At 45.6% G+C, this 23,152-nt stretch overlaps 1 protein-coding gene across 1 annotated transcript in view; it reads right to left on the reverse strand.

Moving 5' to 3' along the window:
• Positions 1-9,700: 9,700 nt before the first annotated feature.
• Positions 9,701-23,152, reverse strand: part of TNFRSF11A (tumor necrosis factor receptor superfamily, member 11a, NFKB activator) — a gene marked incomplete at its 5' end in the record, with an annotated part of 13,902 nt that continues 450 nt past the window's right edge. The window contains 8 exons of the mRNA XM_009873722.1: positions 9,701-10,059; positions 14,507-15,344; positions 16,961-17,013; positions 18,902-19,009; positions 19,759-19,853; positions 20,210-20,303; positions 21,532-21,675; positions 22,187-22,312. Coding sequence (XP_009872024.1) covers positions 9,701-10,059; positions 14,507-15,344; positions 16,961-17,013; positions 18,902-19,009; positions 19,759-19,853; positions 20,210-20,303; positions 21,532-21,675; positions 22,187-22,312 — 1,817 coding nt within the window. The remainder of the gene's footprint in view (positions 10,060-14,506; positions 15,345-16,960; positions 17,014-18,901; positions 19,010-19,758; positions 19,854-20,209; positions 20,304-21,531; positions 21,676-22,186; positions 22,313-23,152) is intronic.

The raw sequence follows: 23,152 nt of genomic DNA on the forward strand, positions 1-23,152 counted from the left end.
TTATTTTAATTATTTTATTTTATTTCACTTTATTATTTTATTTTGTTATTTTATTTTGTTTTATTTTTTTGTTCCTTCTTGACGCCGTTCTCCTGCCTCCCTGTGTGCCGCGGGGAGGCTGGGCAAACAGAAGGAGCCCGGGCCGAGGGCAGGTGTCCCTCATGTCCAGGGGCAGGCTGCGCCCCTCACCTGCTGCAGCTCCGGCTTTAGGTTGTTTTCGAGTAGCGTGTTCGCAGGTGGGCCGAGGGAGGTCCCTTGGTGAGCCCAGTGCGAGGTGCTACTGCCTTGTCCACCCCTGAGCCTTAGGAGTCTGTGTTGGCACCTTCGTACCCTGCACAGATGGCCAAAGGGATAAGCATGACCACAGTGCTTCAGGAGGGCTTGCTTGGTTGATCCCAACCTTAAGGCACGACCTAAATGCTAGGCATAGTCTAATCATGGAATGGTTTGGGTTGGAAGGGACCTTAAAGCTCATCCAGTTCTCATCCCCCTTCCAAGGGCAGGGTCACCTCCCTCCCACCAGACCAGGCTGCTCAGAGCCCCAGCCAGCCTGGCCCTGTATACACACAGAGAATCACAGAATTGTTTCAGTTGGAAAAGACCCTTCAGATCATTGAGTCCAACCACTAACCTAACACTACCGGGCTCACCACTAAATGACATCCCTCATCACCTCATCTACATGTCTTTTAAACACCTCCAGGGATGACAGCTCCCCCACTTCCCTGGGAAGCCTGTTCCAATACTTAACAACTCTGTCAGGAAGAAGCTTTTCCTCATATCCAATCTAATCCTCCCTTGGTGCAACCTGAGGCCATTTCCTCTTGTCCTATCACTTGTTACTGATAAGGTCTCCCCTGAGCCTTCTACATGGCCACTAACAATGTCACATGCATCCACTCAATGGCAAAAAGTAATCTGCTTATTTCTATACAGCACTGTCAGGTTCAAAGCCTTTTCTTTGATCTCACACACAGCCAGAAGTCCACGAGCAATCACACACGACACAGACACTGCTCAGGGTAGCCAGTGCCCACAGAAGCACTTCTCACGTACACTGGCTGCAGGGAATACACACCATGCTGGGACTTCTAAGTTTCCATTTTGATCACGTTGCTCAAACATGAGAATGAGTCACCCAGCATCCTGGAAACCATGACCTTTGTATTTACACCAAAAAAGGAATGATAAGCTTAGGAGAGGGAAAGAAAACTAGAGAGAAAAAAAAACCAAAACCCAAACAAAAACCAAACCAAACCCAAGCACGTCTTTGCTGCTTGAAGCAGTCAGCTGTTGTTATGCAGATGTGAGCTAAAGAAGTTGTTGCTGTGACTGGGTTTCTTTTGTGTATCTGTAGTCTCCAAAGGACTCATGTCGGCAGCAGTGCAGTCCCTGCAGCAAGCATATCCTGGTCACAGCGAAGCAGAGCAAAGCTTCTTGTGTCCATCCAACCAGTAAAGGAACCACTTGCACATTATATTTAGAAACGCGCCTGATCTTTACTTTAGGGCAATTCTGCCCTTCGGCCCTCTCTGGCAGAAAAAAATGCGCTGTGAGGGAACACAATGGTGGCCTGGAACGCTCAGGAACACTTGGAGATACAAAAGCAAACAAGTCTTCAAGACTTTTAAAAGAGGACCAAATGCTTGAATCCTTTTTTCCTCATGCTCTGTCTCTTCCTAAAGAAAAGCAAAACCACTTAACTGACTCCTAGTATTTTTGCAGCACCAGCTGCAAAATGTTCTACAGAGCAGTTAAAAGAATGGGACTTGACAAAGACTTTGAAGTGAGCAGATTTAACACGTGTCAACATTTAAATACAGTAGGCCAGCCTGACCAACAAAACCTAAGCACTTAAGTGGATTTATTTTTATGTGCCTCTCTCTATCCTACTTGGAGCACCCTTTCAGAACAAGGGGACAAAACCATTGCAGTGATTATCTGTGTAAGTGAAGATGGTGAACTGGACAGACTTCTAACGTGTCCACAAAGTCTTGCCCATCCACCAGACAAGTTGGATCCATGGCGTGTGGATGAAAAGAAGAGGGGTTGCAGGAAACATTTATGAGCAGCCTGCTGAGACGATCATTACAGACACTTGCGTCCATCCCATTCTCGGATACATTCAAAGGATATTCTCAGAAGGAAATTTGGCTTTGCACCAGCAGGCACCTGCATTTTGAAGTGGACACCCCTGTTAAAGAACCATTTTCTGTGTTATAGCATGAGCTCCACCATCTGTTGTCTAGCTCATTTATTACCAGCTAAGCTTGCAAAAAACCCTGATGAGGAACTGAAATGATGCAAAAATCAAACGTCCTTGGGGAAACAGTGTTTTGTGTTTCCCACAGGGAGCAAGAACTCCTGTGCTTTAGAAGTGCCTACAACACGAGAAGACAGATAAATAAATGTTAGAACTGATCAAACCTAAAGAGAATAAAGACAGCAAGCTGCTTTGTAAAGGCTAAGTAATTGAGATCTGTAATGGCAGTCCTGCATGCTGAAAAATACCTTCTAAATCCTCATTTAAGGTACTTCAAATAAATGAGACTTTGTTTAAATAGCCTGCCATTAAAATCCAGTGAATATCAACAAGAGCAGCCGATTAGGGCAGCGGTTTCTGCATCTGACATGGTTGGTCCTCATGTGCTGCCTATGGCCAATTTAATTTCATTTTGTAAGTGCTGATTTTTTTTTTTTTGGAGAGACACACAATGCTAATTTAATCTGAGGGAAACCCTAGATCGCTCGCCGGCAGCTTCTTCCCCTGTGGGAGAGAGATGACCCAGGTCTCACCGGGTTACACCTGGTGCTGAGCACCAGGGATGGCAAAGCCTCAGGGGTGCTGCTGCCCACCTCGCCTCTGCCAGAGGGGCAGGGGTCCTCCCCAGCAGCAGAAAGTCCCTGTCTTGTCCCCCATCCCCACAGGGCAGTGAGAAGAGGGAGCACAGCTCTTCCAGCCTCTCCTCTTTGTACCAGCTCCAGTCTCTGCCTCTCATCCTCCCCTTCCTACAAATGGGAAATTTGAAGGGCCATCCCCAGGCACCAGGAAAAGCTTTCAGACCAATAACCACAACCTGGGGGAACTGAAATGTTGGTTTTCTTCTGTCATTTTAGAAACTGCCTGAGAAAATAGCTGTATTAGAATAAAAGTGGCAGTTTGTAAGTTTTTGAGGAAAGAAATAAAAGGTGGAAGAGGAGGAGGGGTTATACTCTCTGTAAAAGAGCTATTTGAGGACATGGTCAAGCAGACAGGTCAGCTGAGTTCCTTTGAGTCAAAATCAGAGGCGTCACCATCAGGTGACATCAGGGGATGTCAGGCGAGTGCTTGTGGTGGCTGTCCTGCACGGATGACCTGACAGGCAAGGAGAAACAGATGAAAACTGCTTCAGACCACCTGGTGACTGACACTGGCAGCCTTGGCAGCAGTGAGAAGATTGTAGTTTAAAATCCTAAGGCGAGTGAAGAAAGTAAGTAGCAGAATAAAGCCCCAGAACTTCAGAAGAGCACATTTTAACTTGCTCGGGGAGCTGGGAGGATGTATCCCAGAAAAGTCTGCTTTGGAAGCCAAAGGTGGTCAGAAGTATTGGGAGACTTTCAGAGACAGCCTTCTCCAAGCACAAAGAGCAGCCCTTCCACCTAAGCAGGAAAAGGAGCCAGCACAGCAAGAAACCAGCCTGGTTAAACAGTGAGCTACTGAGAGAACTGAGATGTAAAAAAGGGAACATGAGAGAAATGGAAAAGGGAATAGGCTTCCAAAGGAGGCTATAGAAAAACCACTCGGGCACGCAGAGATACAGAGAGAAAGGTTAAAGCCCAACTGGAGCCCAAACTGGCAAGAAATGTCAAGAGTAGGAAGAAGATACTAACACACTGCACGTATGTTAGCAAGCACAAAGACAAGGAAAAGGTAGAGTGGGGTTGGAAAGTTATTTCTAACTGACAGACAGAAACCTGGAGATTTTATTTCATGTCTTCTATACCTTGATCTTCACAAGTAAGGTCAGCCCTCCAAGTCTCTACAGAGGCAATGATGAAGCAATCAATGAACTGCTGACAGTGGGAGAGGGCTTAGTTACCTGCGGTATGTGCTGGCTTCTCCAAGCTGCCACCTTCTGCTTCATGCCTGGAAATAGCTTCCATGAGGACCCATTCCATAATTTTTCAAAGGACTCAAGTGAGACTGACTCATGTGTAATTTCCCAAATCTTCTTTTTTTCCCCTTTTTTTAGGTGGGTGTAATATTTGCCCTTTTCCAGTCAGCTGGGACTTCCCCTGAACTCCATGACCTATCAAAGATGTTAGAAGTGTGGCTTTGCAGTGACGTTGGCCAACCCTCTCAGCAGCCTCAGATGCATTCTGCCGAGCCCCATCAACTTGTCCAGCTTGTACAGGTGGTCCTCAGCACTCCGTTGCTCCTTTGACCTCCTTGGGAACCTTCCTAATAGTTTCTTGGGAAGTTGAAACCAGGAACAATTTTGCATATGATCGTCTGCATATAACATATAGAAACCCGAAACTGCCAGTAGAAACATGGTGCCACAGACACGTCAACTTTGATGCCAGTAAAACGCAGTGCAATGCCCAAGGACCGATCAAACAGTCAGGCAGGCTGAGGAATGAGCCAGAAGGCCTGTGGTAATCCTCAGCCAAACAAAGAAACCATAAGCCAGCTAGCCAAAAGAAGAAGAAAAAAAAGCGGCTTTAAAACACATCCAATTGGACAATCTGGTATACTGATCTACCGCAACACAGTTCCTTAACACCACACTGTCATTGCCTTGTTCATAAGCCAGAGAGAACTGTAATGACGCATTTTCACCTGTGTTTGTGCTCATGTATGCTCACATTTTACACCAAAACCACGACAAATGTTTGACGACACAAGAAGAGTGCTAGGGAGCCTGAAGGCAAGACGGGAGGGCTGGCAAACCTTGCTGCGGATACGACACAATTGCTTGGCTGCCACAAATGGCTTTGGTGCCTTGCAGAAGGAAAAACTGGGCAACCAGGCTCACTGCAGTGAGAGCAATGGGAAATGCAGGTATATACTGGGGTCTGGGTGTGTGGGATCCTCATGGGCATCCCCTAGGGTAAAAACACTAGATGATGGCAGAGGACTTTGAAGGTACATTCTAAAATAGCACATTGCCCATGGAGAAGTACGGCCTCGATTGCTGGGCACAATGGGTTTGAAGGCGTAACAGAAACTGAAAATAACATACATTCAATTCAAGTAAATCATCCCCATACATGGTGAAAGTGGGAAGGAAATAAGAAGTTATAAAACTCCCTACAAGAACAGAAGAAAAAAAGGAAGAAGAGAGATGAATTTCTCCTGCACCATCTCCTTGTGCAAGGACACCATGTGTGATAAGCAATAATGCTTAAGAGCAGTTCCGCCTCAGGATTTGGGGGGAGAAACACTGCTTTTTGATTTGCCCCATAGAACACTTTATTAACATGCACCCAGCAGTTGTATGCAAAATAGTACCTTTTTCCATGGAATCCGGTTAAGTAAACTAGGCTGTTAAGGAGTTGTTTGTACGTGTATTGTTCTCTGCTTCAACCTTCCCACTCAACAAGGTGATTGACACCACAGCACAAAGGCAGAGTAACCTTGTGTGGAGGAACTCGGAGAGAAATCCTTTTTTACATAGCAACAATTCACTCTTCATTCTGGAAATAAGGATAGTACCAGGCAAGAGGGAGAGAGAAGAAACATGTGCCACAATCATCTTTTGATCTGATACAGGACTCATCCTCGCCAGCACCTGGGATCGCATGCCCCTCGCTTCAGCAGCGACTGCCACAAAATCACAGAATCACAGAATGTTCGGGGTTGGAAGGGACCTTGAAAGATCCTCTAGTCCAACCCCCCTGCCAGAGCAGGATCCCCCAGGGCAGGCCACACAGGAACGCGTCCAGGCGGTATTACCAGGTTGGGAGTGGTTCAGCACTCGTTGCAAGAAACCTCAAACAACTTTGTCAAATACACTTCAGTTTTCTAGGGACTATTATTAAGTGTCTATTCATAATATATATTACATACTCCAGAAATAACTTTTCCACATGAAGAATGTGCAACCATTTTACCATGTCCAGTGTCATGTCCCGGCAGAAGTGATTTATCCAGTCGTTGCTGATGGTTTTTAAGGGTGGTGGTGATGGGACGCTGCTGCCTAATTTGAATGGAGATACGTGATAAAATTATAGCTCTTTTAAATACCTGATTAGCACGAAGACATCCTTCAGCAGAGTTCTGCTTTATAATAGACGCAGGGGTGTGATTGCTCAGAAACCATCAATATGATGAAAGGAAGGGAACCTGAATGGACAAGTAGAAATTACAACATTTTAGTGATGCTCCCAGCTATGCTGTAAGCCTTGCAGAGTGATTTCCAATCTCTGTGCGAGCATGTAGCAAAGAACACAGATGAACAGCAGTTGTCTACAACGATCTTCAATGCCACAGGTTTTTTTCTATAGGGATAAGAAGGGCTGCTCCAGTGCCATTAAGAAAAAGATCGCTCAAGCCTCATTTTCCCACAGTTATATTCGAAATTACTGCTGCCCTTCCAGGCCTGAAGTGGCTGGGTTTGAAGAGCACCTGGTATATTCATAATGGAGAATTCATGTTGTAACTCCTCAGACTGAAAGCCTTGTAAAAACACATGCTGTGCAGGAATGAGTTGGAATCAGTGCCCAGTTCTCAGCGGTAGAGCACGATCACACCTGATCTGCGAGAGCTCCTGTTTGGTTCCATGCGTGTACGTGGATGTGCATGTGTGTCATGGTGGCACATACTGGGGAAGGAAAGCACTTTTTGTTAAAACATGAAAAATGTTACAAAAGCCTAACCAGGAATGTGTTTATATTCATGTTTGATTATTTTTGTCAAAATGAGTGTAGGCCTACAATACTGTATTTGATTTTCTCCATTAATTCAAATAAAATCTTCACTTTTTTTCAGGTAGACCTTTAAGATTTTTATTGTCATTAATTATGTGTATTACAATAGCAGCCAGAAGCCTCCAAATTAGTGCCCAATGCATAGGGGCCCGCTGTAGAAACAGATGTTAAACACCAGCCCCAACTCCAAACTGATGACAAATGAAATCAGGAGGATAAAGAAGTCCCTTCAGGGACCATGTCTAAGCAGCCAGGCAGATACCCAGGGAACATGCATTATGCTGATGAGTGTGACATAGTTTCTTCATTTTTGGTAGATTCTAGAGGAAGAAGAAGAATGAGATCTGTTGGCACATTGCATTTCCCATAAGGGAGTGGCCACAGCTCTGAGACCACTACAACTCATTTCTTCACGCTTGCTGATGATCCTAGTTTCAATCCCTGCTCACTAAGATCCTGAAATTCAGTCAGTGAAAAATGTGTCCTCACTGAGGACACGTAGTAAACTCCCCATTGTCTTCTCTGGTGGTGGATACAAACCATGAGTAGAAAGAAGTTGCAGAGGGAGAAGGAGACAGACTTGCAGAAAGGTAGTTTACCCAGAGCTGAGGAGTCCAGTCCCTCCTGCCCTGTAAATGGGGCTGGTTGAATGCTTTCCATCAGCGCTGACATCCTGCATAAATGCTTTCCAGGAAGATATAACTGAAACAAATGAAGATGAAGCGGGAATGTATCTGCATCCCCCTGCATGAAGGTGATGGTGGCTCTGCTTCCTTGTCCCTATTGCACCACTACCTAGAGGATATATAATTAGGCCAGAGGAGGCTAGACAGAGGTTGTAAAGGATCCAGCAGGAAAGACAAAAGAATACCACAGATAAGAGAGTCTCAGTTACACACCTTCAAAGAGGCAGAGGTAGCTTGGGCCATCACTGAATGTGACAACCTACCTGTTGGGCCAGGTCTAGGCTAAGATGGTCTAGAGTTCTGAAGGCCATGCAGAGGTGAAAGGGAAATCCTTTTTGCCAGCACATCCAAGAGAGTCTTGCATGTTTGCACTGAGCTGCACATCCCAGATATATAAACAATGCAGAATTATTCTCCTGAGAGGTGAAGGTGGCTGAGTCCATTCTTATGTTTTATGGATAACAAGCTCATCATGACACAGCGGTCACCTTGTCAGCTTTATAAGTGCTCTTCACCCACAGAGCAGTACTATTGCAAACAGAGCAGCTGTGCAGTGAACTCCTCAGCTTTAAAACCTCTCTGAGGAGAAGCCTTCACCACCAGAGACCTTTTCCATCAGGGCAGATGAGATTGCACTAGATAAGAGATCTCTTTGCTGTCTGGTAGGAAACAACAGCATCGACCTTCCTGAAGACTCAGACTGAAGATAACTTCCTGCAGTGCTCATATGTGCAGGAAAATGTCAGAAAATTACCCCTTGTCAGGAAACCTTTAAAAATATTATCTAGTCCTCCTGGAAAAGAGACTCTGTTCCCTTTACTTTTCTTTCCCCAGTGGCAGCTGGAGGAGGCTACAGGATATGGACCTGAACCAAAGCCAAATGAGTAGCCCAGACTCCTTTCTAACTACAAATACTATTATTCCGAACCTTTGGTCCCATTGCTTAACAGCACTCAGTGTGACAGTGGCTACACCCTGATTTCAGCTCAGACAGGCTGAGCTCTGGAAATAGTTTCATGCTACCTAAGTAAAGATCTGCTTACTAACGAAAATATCAGAGAGAATGACAACATTGTTTGGGCGGATGAAGGAATGTGAGCTTGATCCTGACCAAATTCTCCATCTTTGGGTAGCCGCTCCTTCTGTCACTCAGGTGGTTATCACAGACCCTTCCTCCATCTGGTAGCACCTCCGTCCCTTCAACTTGAGTGACATCCATGGATCAGCGTGCCAGGCACACGTCACTCTCATCTTCAGGGGTTTGAATTCCACTGGTGAGGTGCAACAAGGCAGAGGTGAATTGGGGGCCAGAGCTATAAATGCTCTTTGCTCAGGACTAATCTGATATGCTTTTAAGGCATATCAGCTGTATATTGCTTGTTATCGTGTGCTCAGGGCAGCGCTACACCTATTCACACCCACAGGTTAACAACGGGCAAACTAGGATCTTGGCTCTGGTGCTGGTTTGAGACTGGAGCATCTGGTCCCTTGGGGAAAGATGGAAAGGGCTGATGCCACCTGCCCCATCCCCACAGGGAGCCAAAGCTCGGCAGCAGCGCTACGCTCAGCGGGAGGGAGGGCTGCTGCTTCCTTCCACCACCAGAAGCATCGAGGAGGCCCAAGACCCAGCAAAATGGGTGAAGCTTAGTTAGAAAAACAAAACCCCGAGGCGAGCTCAGGGGTCCCCTTTCAGTGCTGCCCTCCGCCACATTGGCCCCTCTCCGGGAGCGCCCCACGCTGCAGCTCTCCTCACAAGGTCCCCGTCCCAAAGGATCTCCTCAGCTCTCCTTCAACACTTGCCAGGGAGAGGTACCAGGGAGAGGGGCACGGGGGGAGCCTGTCGCCCGGTGAGGGAGAGGAGAAAGCCCCGCTGCTGCTTCTGCAATGGAAGCAGCACGCCTAGCTTCATGTGTGGCTCCTGTCCCCACTGGTAATCTCCTCAGGGCGAGAACCACCACTGGCAACATGGGCCACAAGGGTCCTTTTTCCAGCTGTAAAATTTCCCTGGAGAAACCAGGGCCTGCAACAGTCCGCGAACCTGTCGCGACTCCCAGGATTCCGGCCACCCTGTGGCAGCCCTGCAGCCCGTCAAGGACGACGCCTCAGTTCAACACCTTCTCCGAGAAGTGTCCTAGCTTCCCCTCCTCCTGGATGGGCTGGGAAGCCTGGCCATGGCCAGACAGGCCCTGCTCCTGGGCCAGGGGTCTGTCGGGCCGCTGCAGCCCCCCGCCCTGCATCTCGGCACACTTCTCCTTGTAGTGGTGGGTGTTGCCGGCGAAAGTCTCGCAGCGGCTGAGGGTCTGCTCCTGAACCGGGCTGCCCAGGGTCTCCTCGCTTGGCCCCGAGGCCGTTGCTCCCTCCTGGGAGTTTTGGCTAAGGTAGACAACAATGATGTCACCCTTGAAGTTCATTACTTGTCCGCTTGAGATGAAGGTGGAGTTACTGTTTCCAGTCACATTTCCTGGGGAAGGAGGGGGGAAGAAAAGAAGACACACGTGATTAGTATTTTCCCCTCACAAGATGGATGCTTAGCACAGTGAACTTAATCCGCTTCCGTGGTGGCTTTACTCTCATTCCATTATTTTTAACCCGTGACATGAGGATGCTCTTATAACCAATGCCTTCCACTGGACCATTTCATTATTTCCATTCTTGCCTCCTGAGGACGAAGCCTGTCATCCACAGGGAGCCTGTCTGGAAGGCTTGGAAACATTTTTTCTCTCAGTTACACTCTGGGAAGCAAAAGAGAGTCCAACAATCTCATGCTCCCCGTGCTGCCTGAGGCACAAGCTGTGTCCAAACTGCCTCTGTCCACAGATTGTAAAGAAACAATCATTATTTCTGAGATTCACCTTTTTTTAGAGGCCCTGGCATCACACTGGGGTTTTTTTCCCCTTTGGTAAATAATCAGTCTTACTGTGTGGGCTAGGTAGCAGGCTCATTGAATAAATACTGAAAGACTTAACATCAGACCATGTCCAAATGACACGGAGCTTGCACAATTACCTTATATTGTCCCGATCCTCCATGTAGGTACCCTCTGGTAATCACTGAGTGCCCTCATGGATTTACCTGGATGTAGGATGGCTCCAGTGAAGAGACAGAGACCATATTATAGCAATCTAATGAAGTTATGGTTTCAGTCATCTGCCTGTGGTTAGAGATTTTTCAGTATAAATTCAATCTTTCTGCTATTCAAGGACTGGATTGCTGACTAAAGTGACAGCAGGAGCAGGCTTTGGGAGTTAATAAACTTCCCTCAGAGCAGATGGAAAATAACTGAGAGCAAACTTTCAACAGCAAACTAACAAACTTGTTGAAGTTTGAAAATTAAACATACTGAAGCAACCAAGTAAAAAAAAAAAGCAAAAAAAACCAAACAAAAAACCGCAACAACTTCCTAGCCTATGAACATTCTTCCTAAGAAACGTTCTTCCTGCTGTGCTTCACTTAAACAATACTCATGGACTGATCTGACACCTTTTAGACATTTTGTACCTTTCCTCATTACGTTCCTTAGCACTTGAGACCTTCCCATTTTCACTGCAGCTAAGCACAGCCCAGCGCAGAGAAATGCTGTTTGTCCAGCAGCCACAGGTGGTGTTTGCACATCAGCAATGGACGCTGGGCTCCAGCTGTGCTGACTTAGCACCGGTGCCTGCTCATAACCAAGTCTGGGTAGCACTAGAGCGTCTCTCTAATAGCCCCCCTCAAGCAATCCTGTTTATTTTAGCTAAACCACTGCATTGCTAGCTCTTTGCTTTCTTTCCAAGTGTTGTTGATTAACATAAGGTGTCAATAAGAGTTTTCTTTGCGGGAGGTTTTTTTTCCTCTGCCAGTTGCTTCCTCCGTGTTCAATTCTATTTGGCTGTTTGCCACCAACAAAGCTGTTAGGCATAATGGGAGTACAAAAATAACTGTTTGCCTTTATAAAGACTGCCTGTCATTTGCAAAAGGTACTGTGGAAAAGTTTACCAGTCCTCAGTATGAGATCAAGAATTTAGAAATATATGTGAGAGTGGGAAGGGTGGAAAAAAAACCCCACAACAGATTAACATATTTATAATGTTTAGTTGAATGTGGCTGGCAAATCTCCACTGCTTTCTGAAGACAACGTGTTGAAACAAAACTGTATTTGAGGCCCAAGAGCACAGAAATTATAAGGGACACCTTCAGAGGCTAAGCAAAGCCATTGTTCTCTGCAACGTTTCAGCCTTTTGATCTCTTCAGTCTATCTGATGCTATTAGTTACAATAACAGATTAATTTTTGTGGTAATTATTCACTAAGAACTGGAACAATGCAAGCGATTCATTTTCTCTGAGCCATCTAATGGACTCTAGGTGGTAAGAACTGTTTGTCGCTGCCAAACCGGGCTGGTTTGGGATCTGGAAGTGAAAGGCCCTGCAAAACTGTTCCTAATCATGACTCACCCAAGTCTTACTGCACTCATGCTTTATGCTGTAGCCCTACACATGGCCTGAGGTGGTCATGAACCAACACTTCATGTTCTGACTGCATCTAGGCTTGAGGAGTTTGAAAGAGTGCTTGAAGGCTTGCCTCCATCTCCGGTGGTAACCCCTGTGAGTGGCACCTGGCCGGAGGTTTGCTTTGGTCCCCTGCGGTTGTTTCACAGGAGGGACAGGGTCTACAATTTCTGTTGTCATTCTGAATGTCTGGGAACTAAATTCAAAACTTCGTGAAATTACCCATGGCCTTTTCCTTCCCATTTTTTCAATCACTCTTTTGTGCCGTTCTGTTTTAGCATGACTGGGTACAAAGCCTTGTGTCTTCGGTCGCTTTGAGAGCTTTACAGAAAGTTATTCTGCATGCATGTTTATTCCATGTGAGTGTTTCACAAGGCCCGGCAAAATGACCGATGCACAACCTGCATGAACTGAAGGGAAACCTTGAAGTTTTTCCCAACCCTCTTTTTTGGAGTTGCACCCAAAAATACAGCTTACTTTGACAAGTATTGGCAGCATGACATCATGGGCCTTTGCATTTGTTGGCCTAACATTGTCCGGGTTCAAAATAACCTTGTCCAGCTGACTTTTTTTTTCTAGCTTGTCTTGGCCCTTCTGAATCAACCCAGTTTCTTTCTTTAGTTATTGCTGATAGTAAAGGTTCTGCTCCCAGTAAGGCCTTCACATATCAACAGCCCCAGCGTGGCCGGGTGCTTCGATGTAGAAGCTATGGCTGAGCCCTGTCCCACCCCTCAGGCATTGGCAGCGGGGCCCAGCCATTGTGCAGACAGAAAAAAGTCTCTGTCAGCAAGCTGCATTACCTACAGATTAACTAACCCACACTCTCGCACTGCCCACAGCTCAGTCAGTACCTTCCAGCAGTCATGCCTAAAAAATGGCAAATGAGGAACACAGTATCTGCTCAGGTTTCACCAGATGGCACTATAGCATGTACATACCCGAAGGCACAGACACAATTAAAATTCCATATAAAGAACTATGCTGCAGATCTAAGATGGCACTTTCTAGCACTTCACTTAAATCAAAGCTCTCCCTGTTTACCCCGTTGTTCCTTAACATTTTCTCTTCCTCTTCCTGTCAGATTTAGAAAGAAAAGCAGTACTTCTGCAATGCCCAATGCGATTTGACTTCCAGTTGTACCCCAGAATCACAACAAAAGATAATCTGCGTTCTCTTCACTACTGCTGAATTTTGTACAGAGCAGGCAGTGAAACTGTACCAGGATTTCAGGAAACTGAAGCAGCAGAAAGAGTATCTGCTCTTAGGAAGATGAACGCTACACACTTTCAGATTCCCACATGGCGTGCATGTTGAGAGAGGAAGGGCCTTCCAAAATGTTGCTTTTCGGGCTTTGGCAGACTCACAAGAATGTCTCCATAAGAACCTTTAAGGCACGATGTGGTTTTAAAGGAGGGCAACTGCTTACAACCGCTGTGCGTATTACAGTAATACTTGGATGTCCCAGTCAAAACTAAGGTCTCATTAAGCTTGGCACTGCATTGACATAAATAAAAATAGAGCATCTGACTTCAAGAGATTATAATCTAAAATGACTAATAATACATGACAGGCAGACTGAAGACTTTTATACTGACAAAAAGTCTTAGGGAGGAAGGTTTCATCCAGAAAAGGCTCATAACTTCCCTTCTGCTAGTTTTGCTTCAGTGATTTTTTTTTCCCCCCGCTTTCATATCAATTAATAAATATATCAATTCTGATATATTTACTCAATTAGTAAATCAGTAGTTAATTAGTAAATTGGCAAAAGTGTTTCAGAGTCGTTTAGGGGACATAGCACTTGTGTGTGGAGAAACAATGTCTGTATGAAACTATTTTTAGGTGAACACTTATATCCTAGCAAATTAAAAACAAAGAAGAAGAGCTAAAAGCCAAAAATTGAACATAATCTCTTAGACCCAGTTGTGGCCATCAGGTTACAACTCCAGCTGGAGTTTCACTGACCACCAGATAAATTTAACTTGACTTAAAACCAATGGCAAAAATGTGCGTGCAGGCTGTTGAATAGAAAATTGTCTGTTGAGCATCATGTGTCCTTTCTCGACTTAGCCTCTGAGTCTTTATATTCTCCTCGTTCTAAGTTTTCTCCAATACACACACCTGCTATCACCAAAATATTTCATTAGCAGAATCATCTGGCCTCTGCAGTGACAGCCAGATGGGTTCTGCATTGCTGGTTAGATCAGGGCAGGACAACATGCTCATATTATCTGCAGAATTCACTACAAACCAAATGGCCTTACTACTTCAGTTTTGCTTTTCAGATTAGCTTCAGGGCAATTAAGCGAGAAGGCACGATTTTATTCTTCTCCCCTTTTCCTAAATCAGACCCTCTGAATAACACTGAGCTAGCACAGAGAATAACCTCATACAACTGTGTAAAGGTCAAGCCTAATAGGCTTACCGGACGCCTGAGGGAGGTCTGAAGTGCTGCTGTTTGTCCCTGAAGTGCTTCTGTTTGTGTTCTGGTACTTCATGTTGGTACTATCTGAAGATGCATCTTCCATACCATGATCACTTGCTAGAGTACTCTGACCAGCAGAGAGAAAATTCAAGCCACAGGTGCACTGTGCACAGGATCCAGTTTCTGGGGAGGCAGAGGCACTGTCAGCTACAGCACAGCAGGGTTTGCTCCACTTTCTGGGAGATTCCCTGTATGAAATGCCACACCTCACACAGATCTTCTCTGAGTCATAGTTTGTTGCAAAACGATCTGTGTCTTTGCTCTCTGTTTCCTTCAGGCAACTGTGGGCATGTTGGCAAGATTTTTGGAGAAGTTTATCCATGGCAGTGTGTGCCCCCTCTGTGTTGGAGGAAGGGTGACAGCCCTGAGAGACCGATATGTCCTCTGTGCTCCCAATCCCTGAAAAGTACTGATTTAAGCTGTCATTCTCCCCTGCCTCCATCGGTTCTGAAAATGACGACACCGCTTTACTGGCAGTCCGACTCGGTAAAGATAAATAATCAGCGGTATTGAGATCCTTATCCATGTACTCATCTTCTGTGGGAACTGGTGGGAAATGGTCATCATCAGTCTCAGTTACCACAGAAAAGTCTTGGAGGCTCCCTCCTGCTTCACATGGTGCCATGCCAGGGCTCCCATTCCTGCAAGGAGCGTGGCTGCTGGTGCTGCACGAGTTTCCAGGAGAGGCAGTGGGGCCCAGGAGACACGTGCCTTCAGAGGTCTGAGGGACAGCAGCATTCAGCATGTTCACGGTAACAGATGCGTCTCTGGGGGGCTCCTGACAGAAAGTCGAAATAAAAACGTGTTTATTAAAAAGATCAGTAGAAGGTTATTTTCTAGACAAAGAAGGAATGGGCAGATCTCAGCTCTTCCTTGGTGTGGAGCTGCTGAGGTTGAGGAGCACCGCTGTATTTGAGTCCTAAAGCGTGATTGTGTTCTGCTTTGAAACTGTGACAAAATACATCTAGGGGGAGTGATAACCTTTAATTTGGGCAGACTATTCCTAGTTCTTAAGAAGGCACTTGAAAGTTAATAAGTCTAGAAGATGTGCTGAATTCTGCTGTTCCTTGTGGACCAGCAGTAAGACCCACCTAACTGCTTATAAGGTTTGGAAACTCTCTCTGTGTCTGAAGGGCTGTTGATATGTGAAGGCCTTACTGGGAGCAGAACCTTTATTATCAGCAATAACTAAAGAAAGAAACTGGGTTGATTCAGAAGGGCCAAGACAAGCTAGAAGAAAAAGTCAGCTGGACAAGGTTATTTTGAACCTGGAGGATGTTAGGCCAACAAATGCAAAGGCCCACGATGTCATGCTGCCAATACTTGTCAAAGTAAGTTGTGTTTTTGGGTGCAACTCCAAAAAAGAGGGTTGGGAAAAACTTCAAGGCTTCCCTTCAGTTCATGCAAGTTGTGCTGTAAAGACGGGTATTTGAGGACTGATAGCTTTCATTTCTAGCCTCTGTTCAGGTCTTTCAGGATAGAAGAGAGTATAAATGCTGCCAATCACTGACTGCTGTTGATTCACTCCTCTGTCCCCCAGGATCTGAGCAGCTGCTAGTGTGTGGGGGTTGCAGGAACAGTTATGGGACAAAAGAGGAACTGCCTGCTCAAAAAGGTGGGTTGGTTTGGTGTGCGGTGATTTTTTTTTTGTAGCAATGGAATTTGAGTCTTTCAACAGCTAAGCTAGACAGAGCTGCTGGATGGGGTGGTGGGGAAAGCGTGTGGCTGGGACATCTCTGTCCACCTCCATAGTGTGGAGCAGGCAGCACACATGAACCTGAGCCTGCGCCCCCATCTGAGTGTTTCAAGAATGGGATCTGGTGTTATTCCAGAGCAAAACCTCTTGCAAGGTCTTACTTTTTTTCACATCTCAATGGCCAAGAAAGATTTCTTTGAGCACTAGAATTAAAGTGTCTCACAGCCAGTTTCTTTAGCTGATGGCTCTGTGCTTAATGCCTTGCATGTCTGGCACTCTTGGCATTGCCTCAAATCCAGGCTTCTCCCCTGTAGAGAGCACTCTGGTACGTAAAAAGGTGCAAACTCAACTGAAGCTGTTCCTCCTCTTAGGATTTAGAAAGGGTCTCTCCTAGGCATAATCTAAGGTGTTTGGCAACTGGTGGGTCATGTTTAACTTACATCACAAAAACTTTTACCACTGTTAAAACACGCTGAAAACAGAGAGCAGGTTCAGAAGCTACTTGAGAACGGTGATTTCATACGCCTCACATTTACAGAAAATCAGGCGGAAAAAGCCAAAGCTGGGAGCTTTTTTTGAGGAACACAGAACTTGTTTTCTAGCCAAACATTAACATTGAGTCTTCTTTGGGAGGGGTGTCAGGAATACCATGAGAAAAACATAAAATAAAGAGAACATGCTCATGTCTTTGACTTTACCTTTGTTCCTTTTATTTGGCTGCACACTTCATTAGCCCAATTCTGTAGATCTGCTGCAGGGAAAACAAAAAGAGTAGCTGTAACATAGCAGGCACTGAAGTTAGCCACAGACCTAAACACCCACAGTCATTCACAATCCACAATATCATATTAAATAAAACCCAGCGAGACTGTTTTTACTGACTGCTCAAGTGTCCCAGCATTGGTCTAGCTGAGGATTCATTGTAACTGGAACAGGGATATATTGCTGTGGAACAAATGTTTCCAAGCTCCTAAAATAGACCACGGTTAAAGTGTGTTCCACATCAAATGGGGTTTCTTCCCTGGTCATATGTCACACCACGCTATGACTGGCCCAAGACCGACCCGCTTGCAGCCCTACAGTCTATTTCAAGAGAAGTCACATGGATGGCCCAAAGGCCACTCTCAGACAGGAGTGAGGAGCCTGGAGAGAAGAAGGTAAACCACTGAAACCATGGGATGGCAGACTCAAACACAGGATATTCCACTTAATCAGGGTGTACTTAATGGGGCAATTCGCTTAATCTGAATATTTCCCAAGGAAAACCTTTAAGTCCAACAATGCTTTATGGTAAAGATGGCCATTTAACAGAGTTAGCAATCCTCCTCGTTTTCTTTTTCGTACTTTCAGGAGATTTTGTAGGGCTCAGCTCTCATGTACGTTGGAAGCTTATGCTGGTTTTGTTTGTCTGAAGATAAATCAGCTATGCAGCCACTGCCAGTTCCCAGCAATGACTCTGGTTCTCTGATGTTGAGTTTGCATGTTTACCATCAGCCTCCTCGCAAGCAGGCAGAGCTTCTTCCCGAGCCTGCAAGTTTCTGGGGCTCTAGTCAGCAGGATTTACCATGCAAAGGCAACGAAGGACTATCACTGTGGAGGAGCAGGGCAAAAAAAACGCCAAACAAAGAGCATTCCCCCCCTAACCTGCTTCGTACTGTAAGTATTTGGTTTGCAAAGAGAGTCACTGTTTCCTCCGGCCCATCCCAGGAATTCCAGATTTAGCACAACCCGCGTTTAGTGTGGCAGAGGCAGCCTGTTTCTAAAACACAGGCTGAAATATACTTTACACGAGAGGGTTGCTGTCTTCCCTTCCATTGCTCCCAAAAACATTTCATAAATTGCTAGGGTTGGGAAAGGAGATGATGGAGAAACTACACCAGGAAAAGCTTACCAAGTTTGGGGGGAGAAAATATTAATAATAATAAAACTCAGAACAATACAGGTATGTCCTTAACTTAGGAGACCCATGGCTTAAAAGAGAAACTATTGAAGGTATTTCCATTGTATTAATAATATATGCAGTACCCCACTCTTATCCAGATTGCTTTTGCTATAGTATTTTTTACTTTTCTACCTTTACTGTTTATTCTATTTCCTTCTAGTATTTCTTCCATACTTCATCAGAGCTTCAGCCTTCAGCTAAAAACGTTGCCTGCATCAAGTTTTCAAGTACACATCAGACCTTTGTCTTGCAATCCATATTATAAGCTATCTAGGTGTATTTTTCAGGGGAGGAGGGAAAGTGGGAGGAAGGAGAGAGTAGGTGGTGAAAGCCCCATAAAATCTTTCCCGGCTTCCCTTCAGCCAAGGGATCTGCTGTGCCACGTGGCGTTGCTATAAAAGCCCCCAGCACCAGCTCCTCTTCATCCACACAGTGGTCCCATCTGCCCCAAGCGTGGCCATCCCGCTCTCAAGGCTGCAGGAGGATACTGTGATATATATTATGCCTGCCTAGATAAAAGGAATTTAAAGCCTGGCTTTGCGCTAGTTAAAGAGCATCCATTCAGACAGATACAGGGATAGCTCAGAACTTTCAAGATAACTCCTGAGTTTCTTAACCTGGTGGTTACCCAAGAAATCAGAGTGCACAGAGAGCTGTGCAGTTGTCACATTCACGAATATCATTAGCTATCACATACCTGTCAGCTTTTTTCCTTTATTCTTGTAGTATATGATGAAGATGACAATGCCAATTAGTGCCACAAAGAACAAGATGACAATCAGCATGTATAAGATCCTGTTTGTTCCTGCAGGACGGAAAAAAGATAGTGCCATCAACATGCAGCTTGCACTCAGCAGTATGACAAACCTTGCTCATTTTACCTTCTTTTCCACACAAGAGGGTTCCTTTTCCTTCCTATTCGTTTTTCGGTTTCTGTAATAAGGACAACGGTTCCAGCACTCCTGCAGTTCTGCGACAAGCAGCCTTACAGAAGGTACCTAATACTGAGCAACCTCCATGAAAATCAGTCTTAGTATCTCAGAGAGGTGTGATCTAGTCTCTGAAAATCCCCTTACAAGCTGCCAGCAGCCCACAGGCTGTGTTTGCTGTCCCTCAGTGACGGAGGACATACATCTCAAGAACACTATAGAATTTAGCTGGCAAAACTTGTGCTTTATCTTGGGTTATAAAGGATCACTGTATACCTGGCAAGCAGCCTCTCTGGTATCGTATCCACACTGGAGATGGAAATGGGCGGGGGGCAAGAAGGGAGAGCTACATTCAGCTGAGATTGTGTCCACTGCTAGAAAATATTTTTAAGCAGTCTGAATAGAAGGAAAGAGCTGTAAATATGATGGGCATGGGCTCTTAGACCCGTCAGGCTTAAAGTAATTTTTAAAGGTGGGATTTTCTAAGAGCCCTGTCTTGGTCTATAGCTGTTCCCTCTAGAGTCATCTGCAATGGGAATGGAGTTAAGCCAGCCAAAAACCTCAGTAAACACATTCCCCCTCCTCCCCGCTGCTTTCTTACAAAAATTTGTACGAGGGCACATACCGTCTTCCGATGGCTCAGGCATCTTCCGCTCTGCACAAACTGCATCTGACTTGTCAGTACCGGGCATGACTTCTGCCACCCCTAGAGCTGTACAGCTAAAAAAGACAAAGAGGGTAGGTTCTCAGAGAGTAAGCTTGTTGTGGCTCCTACACAGAGGAGTACTTTGTTGTAACGTACAACATTTCTCCACCCTTAAGAACCTTGGATACCTTCCTTATTTTAAGCTTTGTCATCTAATAATTTCTGTTGTTACTGCTCTCTCTTGCTTCCCTCCCTCCAGGAGAATTCAAGCTTCAGTGTAAGAATGCCTTTATCACCACACAGTGAACAGAGATGCTTTATGTGCATCTTAGCAGGCAGCCTGAAACACCCCACGGAAAACTGCTTTTCACCCAAGCTTCTCCTTGCCTTCTGGCTGTCATGGTCCTTTTACAAGATACAGGGAACTTACTTGCTCCAGGATTTACACTCGTCGGTGGATGAAGCAACATCTGAGAAGTAGCCTCTGGGACACGGGGTGCACATCGTGTCCTTGTCTTGTTTCACTGTGTGTAGTAAAGGAAGAAAAACTTCATAGCCAAGTTTCCTTTCAGGTGAGGGGAAGGTGACCATGCTCCCTATTCTCCTGCTCCACCCCTCACGCCCAACCCTCCTGAAAGCTGCCCTAAGGAAAGAAGGATCTTAGATTACATGAGAACAGCAGTAACAAGTCATGTGTAAGCAGATAAAATATGCTAGTCTCACCTGAGCACTTCACATGATCAAAATGAGAAGTGACCAGCAGCCATTTGCAGCTATTGTAAAACAGCACACAGCTATCATATCCTTCCCCTTCCTTTAACTTCCCCATGTTATCCCCGGTCGGTCCCCATGTGTTGCCTGATCTAGCTGAGAGGCGTCCCTGCCTCTCCCAACTGGGAGGTTGGATTAAATGATCTCTAAGGTCCCTTCCAGCCTAGGCCATTCTATGGTGATGATGATGATGATGTTGATTCTATGCCAGAGACAGTGACACTCACTGGTATCGTCACTTCTATGAAGCTACAGTAAACAAAATGCTGCAACAGGATTTTCTAGACTGGAGAAAAAATAGCACCACTGTGCTCCAGGCCCACACAGCCTCTCATCCTCCACTACCGCTTTGTTGGAGTTCCTTGTGCTTGGCACAGCTGTTCCCAGTGCTCATTACAACTCTGAACTTGACCTTGTCTATTCTCCACTCCCGAAACATTTTGGTTTTGATCAGACTTTTGACTAAATTAAATGTCTGTCATAAATCTTTGCATTACAAGTCATCTACTACAGAATACTTGCGCTACCTGAAAGGTGTTAATCACTTTTAACTTGCTTATAACATTATACTGTGGCAAAGCAAAGTCATTGGACAAAAAACAATTTCAAATCCAACCTCAGGAACAATCCCCAGTGGATTGCTTCCTGAATGCTGGAGCAATGCATGACCCAGTGACTCAGTCAGACACCTCAGCAAACATCAGAAATGCACTGAACACCTTGCGACTATTGCCAGGTCTGTGTGATACTTTGCAAAAGTCACTTGATCCAAGGTATTACTTAAAATACAGAGGCAGAAGCCTTCAAAATGCAAATAGTCCATGAGGGTTATATGCCACAGCAACGATAACTTAGAAATGTATCTTCTGACATCTGCGAGTCTAAAGTATACTCTCTAATGTTCTAACCCACACGATGCTGGCCTTATCCTGTAGTCCTGAGCTGGGTATTTCACTTATACACCACACTTCCGTATCTTACCAGGATGTGTGACTCCAAATCCTGGTGCACATATGGTATTTCGCTGACAGCAGTCGCAGTCTTCACTCCAGTGGTAGCCCACTGTACAAGCACACTGCCTCTGGAACGTGCTGTTCCCTGGGTTCACTTCTCTCAAAGCTTTTCCTAAAAGAGAAAGCAGATGGGAGTAAAAATCTCTCTGATAATAAGCTTCAAATTTATGAACCTCCTGTTCGATCTATTTGCTTTGCTTGAATGCCAGAAGCATGGGAGACCCCTGATCAGCATGGGGATCCTCACTGATGGCACTCCTGAGCAATACTTTTCCTTGCAGCTGCTGTAGAAATCAAACAGCTTTTTCAAGGGCGAGACAAACATGTTAGGGCAAGTGAGTGCGCAGTATGCTGGGCAAAAAGGACAACCCCTAAGATCCATCTCACAGGAGTAAATGGCCCCAGGTGAAGGTAATGATTACCAGCAGCATGGAGACTACGGTCGTAGTGCTCAGCACAGCACGGAATCTCTGCTGTTTGGAGACCTGCCTCTCTGTCAGGCTCTTCTGCAGGCCTAGCCTCCAATGCCAGGTACCTCAACAAAGCAATTTCCCCAGATCCACTTTCTGATTTTCATGCTTCACTAATTTGGAGTAAAATGTTCCTCAGTATGAACAGCTCACCTTGATCACATATTTTATGTAGCAAGCATTTATCTTCTTCATTCCAGACATCCATGTACTCGTTTGGGCCACACGGCTGACACACGCTATCAGAAGTACCAGTGCATCTAGCAGACATATACTTTCCTGTGAATGAGAGAAGGACAAGTAGGTCATCTGCAAGTTGCACTCCAGCTGTCTGAAGTCGCTCAGGGAAAATAACAGGTTGGACTACCTGATGTCCTGCTGTGGACAATAATTTCTTCCTGCCACCTTTTCAGTTCCTCAGCTTGGCCCCCATTCAGTGTGGCACTGAAACATCCATGAAGCTTATGGCCTGGGAGCAGTCCTATCTACACGCAGGAGAATCAAGCTGCTTTCTCACAGTGGTTAAGTGCTATCTCAACAAAATAGCTGCTACAGCTTTTGCTGAGGTCAGCAAGACTTCTCCTGCACTAGAAGGCACTCGTAAGCTGAGAGCATATCATAGAATCATAGAACATTTTTGGCTGGAAGAGACCTTCAAGATCATGAAGTCCAATCTTTGTCCTAGCCCCATCAACATCACTAAACTATGTCCCTCAGCACAACATCCACCCATCTCTCAAACACCTCCAGGGAGGGCGACTCACCCCCCTCCCTGGGCAGCCTGTTCTAATGCCTGACAACACTTTCAGTAAAGAAATTCTTCCTAAGATCCAACCTGAACCTCCTCTGGCACAACTTAAGGCCATTTCCCCTTCCTATCACTCACCACTAGCGAGAACAGACCTCGCCTCCCTACAACCTCCATTCAGGTAGTTGTAGAGAGTGATAAGGTCCCCCTCAGTCTCCTCCATGCTGAACAGCCCCAGATCCTTCAGCCATTCCTTGTACGACACACGCTCCAAATCCTTTGCCAGCTTGGCAGCCGCCTCTGTACCCTCTCCAGCACCTCAATGTCCCTCTTGGAGTGGGGGCCCAAAACTGGACCAAGCACTTGAGGGG

This window comes from Apaloderma vittatum, unplaced genomic scaffold, assembly GCF_000703405.1.
Source record: "Apaloderma vittatum isolate BGI_N311 unplaced genomic scaffold, ASM70340v1 scaffold2617, whole genome shotgun sequence".
In the NCBI taxonomy this organism is placed as follows: domain Eukaryota; kingdom Metazoa; phylum Chordata; class Aves; order Trogoniformes; family Trogonidae; genus Apaloderma; species Apaloderma vittatum.